General features: G+C 34.2%; 1 protein-coding gene across 1 annotated transcript in view; it reads left to right on the forward strand.

Moving 5' to 3' along the window:
* CWC27 (CWC27 spliceosome associated cyclophilin) overlaps window positions 1-12,027 on the forward strand; it is a 241,400-nt gene that overhangs the window by 7,100 nt on the left and 222,273 nt on the right. Inside the window, exons 2-3 of the mRNA XM_022596570.3 lie at window positions 2,138-2,234; window positions 11,450-11,562. Coding sequence (XP_022452278.2) covers window positions 2,138-2,234; window positions 11,450-11,562 — 210 coding nt within the window. The remainder of the gene's footprint in view (window positions 1-2,137; window positions 2,235-11,449; window positions 11,563-12,027) is intronic.

The raw sequence follows: 12,027 nt of genomic DNA on the forward strand, positions 1-12,027 counted from the left end.
AAAGGCTCACATGAGGATTGGCAGTTTTTAGTAATAAAGTATTTTAAAATTAAGGTTTGCACATTGTCTTTTTAGACATAATGCCGTTGCATACTTAATAGACTACAATATAGAGTAAACATAACTTCTATATGCACTGAGAAACCAAAAACTTTATGTGACTCACTTTATTGCAATATTCATTTCACTGTAATGGTCTGGAACCAAACCTGCAATATCTCAGAGGTATGCTTGAATATGAAATGTTCAATAGGCAAATCCATAGAGACAGAGAGTAGATTAGTGGTTGCCAGGGGATAGGAAATATGGAAACTTGTCTAGGTTCTCTTTAACAATAGAACTTTATTTCAAGTATACAAGGGGATAATGAGGTAGGAAGGACATTTGTTATGTATACTGTACTTCTAAGATTGGGATGTATATCAGGCCTTGTGGAAAATCAAAACGTGTTACACAGTGTTGTTTTAGATAATACAATCTGAGGTAGAGGGAGTTACTCAGCCTCTCATTTTGCATCCCACATGTATATTTTCCAGGAGAATGAGAATCCACTTGGATTGGTGTGTCACCATTCAATATGGAGAATCTCTTTTGGGCGTTGTTTCATGCCAAGCCAAGTTAGAAGGCCTTTCTCATGTCCAACCAATATATGAATGCTTTTGACTTAGGCACTTTTCTCTACCCAAATCAGTTGTGGCCAGAGTAACTTGGGGATTTATTTTGTGACATGCGGCAGGGCCCTAGAGCTTGATGGGCTGTTTTTCCAGTATAGTGTGGAATTTATGGTGAACTTTGTGGAGGCAGTACAGTGAGATAGAGAAGGCATGGGCTTTGCAGTAGACAGCCTTTGGCTTAAATTGTTCACCATGAGACCCTGGATAAATTTACTTTATCTGAGTCTCTGTTTCTTCATAAGTATAATAGGAGTAATGATACCTATCTTGTAGGTGAGGATTAAACGAGGTAGGATATGTAAAGTGGCACAGAAGCTAACACCTGGAAGGCACTCAACAAATGTCCCCTTCTTTTTGTAGAGGAAGTGTAATGGATTGAGAAAATCATGCACATTTGCATTTTTAGTTCTTTTATATTTCTTTAAGGGTTAAGAACCATTTTAAAAGCTACCACAGTATAGATATTTTCACCTCTTCCACCCCCATGGAGCATAATTGTAAGAGAACTATGTAGCCAGTAAAACCCCAAAAAGATACAATAAATTCATCAATGTTACATAAATTATGGCAATTAATTTGAGCTTCTGAAACAGAAACTGAAAGGCAATTATAGCAAAAGTGATGGTGATGGTCATATATCATTGACCATTGATCACAGATTGACACTGATCTACTTTGGCCACTGTGGGGTGGGTGTGTGCGGGGAGTGATACTAGAGAAGTTGGATTCTAGCTGTGCCACAGTGTTCAAATTTAGAGCTTTCCGTTCTTTTTGGTTATTTGTGGTTATTAATAAGACTGTTATAACCTGTCTCCTCCTGTGGGCTCAGTAGGGATTTTGGTTGCTGCAAGATGGCTGGTTGCACCAAGGAGTAACTGCCTTCATGAGCTATGGAAAGAAGGCTATCAAAGGATTCCATTTACCGTAGATGGTAATTTTAAGGCACACCATTTTAGTATTATACAACCCAGAATTAGATTAAGAATGTTCCTTTGTAAGTTAGGAATGTCGTGATTTTGAATAAAAAAGTAGAGTGTTTATATGTTGAAAGGTAATTGTAAAATTGTCCTACAGTGCTGTAATTTCATGGGATTGTTCTTTAATTTCTTAATTTGCTACACCAATTTTATTGGAAGAAATGCTGTAGAACACTTTTTAAATTAAAACAAGTTTATATTACTGATTTTTAAATGAATGAGGTTTTTTTCTGTGATTCAGAAACATATATGCTATTTTTTCTTAAAGCCAAAATTATTTCTGAAAATGGTATTTGAAAGGTATAAATGTACAGTGACTTGTACTGAATATTTGAAATTTTTTGAGTATAACAAAAACCAAGCAAAGTTTCTAATTTTTATTTTAAAATTGAAAATTCAGTAGTGAATACTTTAAGTTGAGCAGCCAATCAACTCATCATTAAGCAAAATGACAATTAACATAGTGATTTTGTATGCTTTCTACAGGTTTTATTGAAAACTACAGCTGGAGATATTGACATAGAGTTGTGGTCAAAAGAAGCTCCTAAAGCTTGCAGAAATTTCATTCAGCTTTGTTTGGAAGGTAATCATAATTCTTGAATTTTATTCTGTAGGAGAAATTTTGTTAATTTAAAAATAAACTGCAGGGACTTCCCTGGTGGTCCAGTGGTTAAGACTTTGTGCCTCCACTGCAGGGGGCATGGGTTCAACCCGTGGTCAGGGAACTAAGATCTCACATGCCACATGGTGTGGCCAAAAATAAATAAAAATAAAATAAAATAAACTGCAGTGTATTTTTCCATAACATTGAAGACTGGTGTTAAATAGTGGTAATGGATGCTGGGAGTTGATATAAATGATACCATCTTGAGCTGTGTGTCAGGAAATGGAGAGAGGAGATAAAAATCCTTCCCCCCAATAAATCTCTATATCTTTTTTTTTTAAATCTTTATGTCTTTAACAGAGATATTTATCTCGGCAAATAATATTTTGATCTCCTTGGCTGTTTTCACTTCTTTCTTTCATCCTCTAAATATGGGTATTCCCTAAGGTTGCCTTTAGTTCTCTATTGTCTTTACTCTTCAATTGTTACTTCCAACCAAGTGACTGTCAAATATAGAATTCCAGCCATTTCTCCTCTTTTGAGCTCTAATTTACATATCTAATTGCCTAGTGGACTTTTCTACTCAAATCTTCTACTGTCAGCTACAACTAAACTGATGAAAACCAAATTTACCAGTTTCTTCCTCAGACTGCCTTGACTGTCACCAATGTGGCTGTAATTGCCTTTTACCTGGTCTTGCATTTTCTCATCTTCGATCTCTTTACCCTCACATTTATTCATCTGGTATTTGAATCCTCAGGCAGCTTAGCTTCCTTGCTTTCCAACTTTATTTTTCATTGCATATAACCACATGGTTTCAGTTGACTATTATCTTTATTTCCTGAGCAGTTCTTTCCCATTTCCACTCATACCTCCTTCATATCCTGAATCTTCTCATATCCTCCCTCGCCTTTTTGGAATACTTTCTCTTCTCTTCTTTTTCTACTCAAGTCACTTTATTTTTTCTTTTTGGCTACACGGTCTGACTTGTAGGATCTTAGTTCCCCCACCAGGGACTGAACCCTGGGCCCCAGCAGTGAAAGCACTTGAGTCCTAACCACTGGACCGCCAGGGAATTCCACCACTTTTTAATGTCTATTCAAAATTCTACTTTCGCCACAAAGCCTTCCAGCCAGCTTTCAGTGATGGTATTATCAATGTCACTAGTAACTCTTAGATTTGAGTAATGAAGTTCAGGGTATCAGAAAACAGCACTTTGAGTCAAAAGCAAGATGTGAAAGAGAATACAAAATAACCAGTAGTATGGTACAGTGAGAGTTCTCCAAATAGATAACTAAACAAGCAAAATTACCAGGGGAAGATTTAAGGAATAAAACCACCCAGACCAAAACAAAAACAACCGCCTCTCCAAAACAAAAAATAAATCGAGCTGACAAAAAAGAAAAAGAGAAAAGAAGACATCTGTAAAGACCATTATTAATAATTGCTATGGCAGGCAGGAAGGAAATTGAATCAGACAGGCAGTTCAGTCAGAGAAGCCTCAAATAACTGTCAACAGAGCTGAGAAACACAGTAGACACTGAAAAGTAAGACTTGTTTCTGGAAAGAAGTTTTGAGGAATCAAAAGCTCAAATTTTACAGAAGAGTGAAAGTACAAAAACATTAGAAAGAATAAATGGTAAATTATAATCCATGACCAGGTGAATGGAAGAAACAGAAAACATCTGGATATAATATAACAATGAAAGAAGAAATAAGGTTCTTAAGTTAGGTGATGATGAAACAATTACAACATTAAAAAATTATTTCCCTATTTATGAGAATACAATAAGAAAGAAAAAAAGAATAGAAAAATAATAAGAAAAAATAATTAGAACAATTCTTTTAATTGAATAGGTCAGAAATAGAATTATTATTGCAAAGGCTAACAAGAAGCCTGAGAAAACTAATAAAGCTCCTAAATGAATAAAGTCAAGGTTTTAAAATTTTAATTCAGAGAACCTCATTTTAATTCTCTGATTGTATGATTTAAACAAGTTATGGTATTTCTAGATCTTGTAATGGTCATATCAATATTTTAAAAAAAGGACATGATTTCCAAAATTAAAAAGCAAATAAATAAAAATGAGCAAGTGGGAGCACAGCCTCAGATATGGCTCTCAACTAAAATGGTGTTCACAGTTAAAGGGAAATTCTTAGTATTTTTTTTCCAGCTTTACTGAGGTATGATTGACAGAAATTGTATATATTTAGATTATACAACATGATTTTTTTAAAGGTGTACAATGTATGACTTAATATATGTATACATTGTGAAATGATTACCACAATCAAGTTAAGCAACATATCTGCCACCTCACATAGTTACCTTTTTGTGTGAGTGTATGTGGTGAGAACATGAGATGTACAAATTTCTAGTATACAATACAGTATTATTAACTAAGATCACCATGCTGTGCATTGGATCCCCAGAATTTATTCATCTTATAACTGAAAATTTGTATCTTTTTGACCAACATCTTCCCATTTCCCCCATCACCTCCAGCCTGTGGCCACCACCATTCTACTCTCTGTTTCTATGAGTTGAACTTCTTTAGATTCCACATATAAGTAGGAATATTACAGTATTTGTCTTTCTGTGTCTGGGGGGAGTTTTTAGTTTTTATGAAAACAAAACATTTACAGTTACACAGACTTAACCTTGGATTCCAGGTCTTTGTAGGATAGATAGGTAAACATTTAAAAATGAGTGAAAATTTTAAAAAATTGTAAGTTTAAAAAGTAGGTTAAAAAAGAAGAGAAGGAAAGGGAAGCTTGTTATCTTTGAAAATTTTGTTAGTTCTTCTGAAGAATGAGGAGGGAGAAGAATTTTAGGTCTGAAAAACAAAGTGGGGAGCAGAAAGAGAAGTAGATAAGAAAATCCAAATTTTTATACTTTATGTGACTGTTAACTCCTGTGAAATTTTACCTCAGCCCTGTCTCCTGAATGTCCGTGCTTCATCAGTTATCTTTTATCCCCTTCCTCCTTTAACAAGAGTTTTAATAATTTTTTAGAAGTTACAAACGTAAGTATATAGTAAGAGATTTAAAGAAATATCTTACAAAACTAAAATGTTTGTTTAAAAAAACCCAAGAGGCTAAAATAGAGAGGTCACAAAGGAGATTTAAATAAAAAGTTATTAATGGTAATATTTACAAAATTAAACGCAAAACAAAATTCTAGAAGAAGAACCAGATATATATGATTTTAAAATGCAAATATATATTCCTGTGTGTATTAATACTTGGGCAGAAATATAATTAGTCAAAATATGTCATGATACCCATACATTGTACAGCCAGAAATAAAAAACATAATGACAAATAGCAGACTCATGGCATCCGAATAGAAACTTCATTTCCTATTTGAGGTACATGTAAATTTCTTTTTTTCAATACTGGAGAAAATTCAGGAGGATATTATGAACACACATAATGAGATAATAAAACCCCTTCAAAATACTTATGGGAATGATGCATAAACATTTAAGAAGGACGTCAAACATTATTGCAAGCAGGAAGATCTTTTAAGCACATGGTAAGCTGTAACTATAAATGCATAGTTCAACAGTGATTATTAATAAATTACAAGGAACTGGAAATAATGGATATGGAAATTATTTGGAAATTTGCAATTCTAGGCACAATAGAGTACAAAATTTAAGGTGTAGAGAAATTATAGAAAATTTCTATCCAATATATGTAGTAGTATAATAATTTCATTTATCCAACAAGAATATAATTAGGAAAATAAAGGAAAGCTTAAAGTTAAAATCCAACATCACTGAAATACTTAATAGGAAATAGGAAAAAGAAATAAGATGGGTAATTTTAAAATTTGAAAGCACAAGTAATAAAGACCTCTTTCATGTCCCCCTTCCCTCATATCTAATAGATCTCTGAGCCTTATAGATCCTGCTTCCTAGAGAATTCTTGAATCCGTGCCTCTCAAAATAAGCCATAGTCAGGTCTTGACTCTTAGGACAACAGTTGCTCTCTCTCTCTCTCTCAACCTTGTTACTTCCAATCAGTTCTCCATTATGGAGTTTAAGTGATCCTTTGAAAAAGTAAATCTGATCATGTGCTCAAAAACTGTTGATTGCATGCACTATTTACAATAGCTAGGTCATGGAAGCAACCTAAATGCCCATCGACAGATGAATGGGTAAAGAAGATGTGGTACATATATACAATGGAATATTACTCAGCCATAAAAAGGAACGAAATTGGGTCATGTGTAGAGATGTGGATGAATCTGTCACAGAGACTGTCATAGCAAAGTAAGTCAGAAAGAGAAAAACAAATATCGCATATTAATGCATATATGTGGAACCTAGAAAAATGGTACAGATGAACCCGTTTGCAGGGCAGAAATTGAGACACAGATGTAGAGAACAAACGTATGGACACCAAGCGGGGGAAAGCAGTGGTGGGTGGTGGTGGTGGTGTGATGAATTGGGAGATTGGGGATGACATGTATACACTGATGACTAATAAGAACCTGCTGTATAAAAAAATAAATAAAATTAAATTAAAAAAATAATAAAAAAACTGTTGATTGCATATTATGGGCATAAAGGATTATTTTTATTTTTTGATACAGACTCAGGTAAGTATTCAAATTTGAGTATGGATTTGTAGAATTTAAGTGAAAATATTAAAGTCTGACCTCACATTGGTTTTGACCTTGAAAATTTAAAGGTTGCCTCCACATTATCTTATTTAATCTTCAGAACAGCACTGTGAGTGAATTTATATTATTAGTTTTATAATGAGAAAATTACATGTGCAGTATGATGACTGTAGTTAATAATACTGTATTGCATATTTGGAATTTGCTAGGACAGTAGATCTTAAAAGTTCTCATCACAAGAAAAATAATTTTGTAACTATGTATGGTGATGGATGTTAACTAGTTTTATTGTCCGTGAACATTTCACAATATATACAAATATTGAATCACTATGTTGTACATCTGAAACTAGTGTAATGTTATGTGTCAATTATATCTCAATTTAAAAAAAGAGAGAGGAAAAAAAAGAAAGAAAATTGAGTTTAAGGTTGCACAGCTAACAAGAGGCAAGGCTCAGAATTCCTGACTGCTGTATACATTTTTAATCAGAGTAAATGTTTACTTAGGGATACAGGAGAAATACTTGTAGACTTCTTGATTTTTATAGTTTCTGGTTTGTAACCAAGGAGAACTTGTCTGTACTGGGGAGTTCTTGTGAACATAGCCTAACAGCTCTTCACTGGGAGAAGCGATTGAAAAAAATCCATTAATCTTCCTTTCTGCTTCTTCCAATCCATCCTATGTTAGATTACAGATTACATTTTTTAAAATGTGGATTTTATTTCCAGTTATAGCTTGCAAATGTAAATAATTATGAGGGTGCCTGCAAGCCACAGTATTATAGTACTTTATGAATTATGATAAACCATAGTCATGTTTTGACTAATAAAGTATCACGAAGTACTCATGCAATTGGTGTTTTATGAATTATGTCAGTAATTGTATCATTACATTGTCTGGCCCACAGTAGGCACTTGATAAGTATCTGTCATTGAATGAGTTGGGTTGGTTCAGTTTCAAGTAATAGAAGACTCAACTCAGAATTATTTAATTAATGAAGACATTTATCATCCTCTTTGATAAGAAATCTGGTGTCCAGAAGCTCTGCAGCTCAGTAAAGACTTTAGTGAACTATGCTCTTTCTATCTCTTTGCTTTGCATTCCTCAGCATGTGATTAAATTATGACTATGCTCAATAACTGAATCCAACTCAATCAATTAGGAGATCATATATGATCTCTCTTGTATGTTTATAGCTTCCCATTAATATATTTATATATAAATATAAGTAATTTTCTTCAGTTAGCAAACTTACTGAGAGTCTAATTGGACTCATGTATTGTGTTAATTTATTTATTGAAAATTTCTTGAGGACGGTGCATTGATGGTGCTAGACCTATAATCAGTGAGTAATTTTGATATATTTTGGGTTTATATGTTGTTTGTATAAGTTAATTTTCTATGGGGAGAAGAGGAAGAATTAGGAAATAAGGTATTTATCTCTATGAGGGTTTCTCAATCTCCAGGACTGTTGACATTTTGAGCCAGTAATTCTTTGTTGTAGGGGCTTCCTGTGCTTTTTAGGATGTTTACCAATATCCCTGGCCTCTACCTACTAGATGCCAGTAACATCTCCCATGTGTGAAAACCAAATATTTCTAGACATTGACAAGTGTCCCCTAGGGAAAAAATTGCTGCTTCTCCTCACCGCAGTTGAGAACCACAGATCTATACCAAAACTCTCCAATTTTTATTTTGAAAACTGTAATCCAGAGTTTAAGAGAATCCTGAAAGTAGATACGAAACAACCACTACCATGGTTTCTATAGAAATTGTTCTGTTTTGAGTAGATTTTTTTTTTTTTTGCAGTACACGGGCCTCTCACTGTTGTGGCCTCTCCTGCTGCGGAGCACAGGCTCCGGATGCACAGGCTCAGCGGCCTTGGCTCACGGGCCCAGCCGCTCCACGGCATGTGGGATCTTCCCGGACCGGGGCACGAACCCGTGTCCCCTGCATCGGCAGGCGGACTCTCAACCACTGCACCACCAGGGAAACCCCTTGAGTAGATATTTTATAATACGGAAGAAAAGATTTTGGTTTAGGAGCCTATTTAACGTTCTGGGGGAAAAAATCTTGTGACTAGTTGTATTTACTCTGATAACTATAGATACACTTAGTTTTAGGCACTGATAAATTTTTCTTTTATTAAAGTATGGTTGATTTACAATGTTGTATTAGTTTCAGGTGTACAACAACGTAATTAAGATATATATATAGATATAGGTAGATAGATATTCTCTCTCAGATTTTTTTCCATTATAGGTTATTGCAAGATATAGTTTTCTGTGCTATACATTGGTCCTTGTTGTTTATCTATTTTACATATATAATAGTGTGTATCTGTTAATCCCAAACTCCTGTTTTATCCCTCCCCACCCCTTTCTCCTTTGGTAACCATAAGTTTGTTTTCTATGTTTTCTATGTCTGTGAGTCTCTTTCTGTTTTGTAATTAAGTTCATTTGTATCATTTTTTAGATTCCACATATAAGTGATATCATATGATATTTGTCTTTCTCTGACTTACTTCACTTTATATGATAATCTCTAGTCCATTCATGTTGCTGCCAATGGCATTATTTCATTCCTTTTTATGGCTGAGTAATATATATATATATATATATATATATATATATATATATATATATATATACACCACATCTTCTTTATCCGTTCAGCTGTTGATGGACACTTAGGTTGCTTCCATGTCTTGGCTATTGTAAATAATGCTGTATGAACAATGGGGTGCATGTATCTTTTCAAATTTCAGTTTTTGTCTTTTCTGGATATATGCCCAGGAGTGGGATTGCTGGATCATATGGTAACTCTATTTTAAGTTATTTTAAGGAACCTCCATACTGTTCTCCATAGTGGCTGCACCAATTTACATTCCCACCAACAGTGTAGGAGGGTTCCCTTTTTTCCACACCTCTTCAGCATTTATTATTTGTAGACTTTTTCATGATGGCCATTCTGACTGGTGTGAGGTGATACCTCATTATAGTTTTGATTTGCATTTCTCTAATTATTAGTGATGTTGAGCAACTTTTTATGTGCCTGTTAGCCATCTGTATGTCTTCTTTGGAGAAATGTCTATTTACATCTTCTGCCCATTTTTGATTGGGTTGTTTGTTTGTTTATATTGAGCTGTTTGTATATTGTTGATATTAATCCCTGTCAGTCTCATGTTTTGCAAATATTTTCTCCCATTCTGTAGATTGTCTTTTCACTTTGTATATGGTTTTCTTTGCTGTGCAAAAGCTTGTAAGTTTGATTAGGTCCCATTTGTCTACTTTTGCTTTTATTTCTTTTGTTTTGGGAGACTGACCTAAGAAAGCATTGCTATGATTTATGTCAGAGAATGTTTTGCTTATGTTCTCTTCCAGGAGTCTTATGGTGTCATGTCTTCCATTTAAGTCTTTAAGCCATTTTGAGTTTGTATTTGTGTTTGGTGTGAGGGAGTATTCTAAGTTCATTGATTTACATGCAGCTGTCCAACTTTCCCAATACCACTTGTTGAAGAGACTGTCTTTTCTCTGTTGTGTATTTTTGCCTCCTTTGTTGAAGATCAATTGACCATAGGTGTGTGCCCTCTATTCCTTTCTCTTGATCCATATATCTGTTTTTGGGCCAATACCACACTGTTTTGATTGCTGTGGTTCTGTAGTATTGTCTGAAGTCTTGGAGAGTTATGCCTCCAGCCTTGTTCTTTTTCCTCAGGATTGCTTGGCAATTCTGGGTCTTTTGTGGTTCCATATAAATTTTAGGATTATTAGATCTAGTTCCATGAAAAATGTCATAGGTAATTTATAGGGATCACATTAAATATGTAGATTGCTTTGGGTAGTATGGTCATTTTAACAATATTAATTGTTCCAGTCTAAGAGCATGGGATATCTTTCCATTTCTTTGAATCATTTTCAGTTTCCTTTATCAATGTTTCATAGTTCTCAGCATATAGGTCTTTCACCTCCTTGGTCAGGTTTATTCCTACATATTTTATTTTATTTTTTTATGTGATTTTAAAAGGGATTGTTTTGTCAACAAAAGGAAAAACAAAAACCACATGATCAACTCAATAAATGCAGAAAAAGCATTTGATAAAATTCAGCATCCATTCATGATAAAAACTCTCACCAAAGTGGGTATGAAGTGAACATATCTCACCATAATAAAAGCTATTTATGACAAACCCACAGCCAACATAATACTCAGTGGTGAAAAACTGAAAGCTTTCTTGCTAAAATCTGGAACCAGACGAGCATGCCCACTCTCACCGCTTCTATTCAACATAGTATTGGAAGTCCTAGCCATAGCAGTCAGACAAGAAAAAGCAATAAAAGGTATCCAAATTGGAAGGGAAGAGGTAAAATTGTCATTATATGAAGATGACATGATACTCTATGTAGAAAACTTAGACACCACACAAAAACTATTAGAACTGATAAACAATTTCAGCAAGGTAGCAGGATACAAGATTAACATACAGAAATCTGTTGCAGTTCTTTACACTAACAATGAAAAATCAGAAAAAGAATGATAAATTCTTTTTATTTTCTTCCAGCATATTATGACAATACCATATTTCATAGAGTTGTACCTGGTTTTATAGTCCAAGGGGGAGATCCTACTGGTACAGGGACTGGTGGAGAGTCTATCTATGGAGCCCCATTCAAGGTGAGACTGAATATTTTTTATCTATTTTCAAGTCAGCTTGGATTGCTTAATCAAAAATGATTGTGCCCCATAGAAGAAAATGCATTTTACATTAGTGCACAAAATCGGGTCTATCATATATTTAGGATTATACAGAATAAGAGCAACACTTACCCCATCAAGCATTCTTTCTAAGTTGTCTTGTCACAACATTTTACGCTAGATTGAATTCAGATGGAGCTAAAGGTGGTAGTGAGGAAAATGTGAGTCAGAAAAAAAGACTATATAACAGATTTCCCGATATCTGACTGTATCTGATCTCGGCAACTTTGTATGTGTAAAACATTTCTAGTACATTGCATATGCCATCCTATTTTAAAACATTTTATTTAACACTGTATAGAATTTATATTAATCTGCTTGAACTGCTATAACAAAATACCTCTGACTGGGTGGTTTAAACAATAGGAATTTATTTCTCACAGT

Source organism: Delphinapterus leucas, chromosome 3 (assembly GCF_059928025.1).
Source record: "Delphinapterus leucas isolate spDelLeu-1000000601 "Yukka" chromosome 3, BTC_Dleu_Yukka2, whole genome shotgun sequence".
NCBI classification, from domain to species: domain Eukaryota; kingdom Metazoa; phylum Chordata; class Mammalia; order Artiodactyla; family Monodontidae; genus Delphinapterus; species Delphinapterus leucas.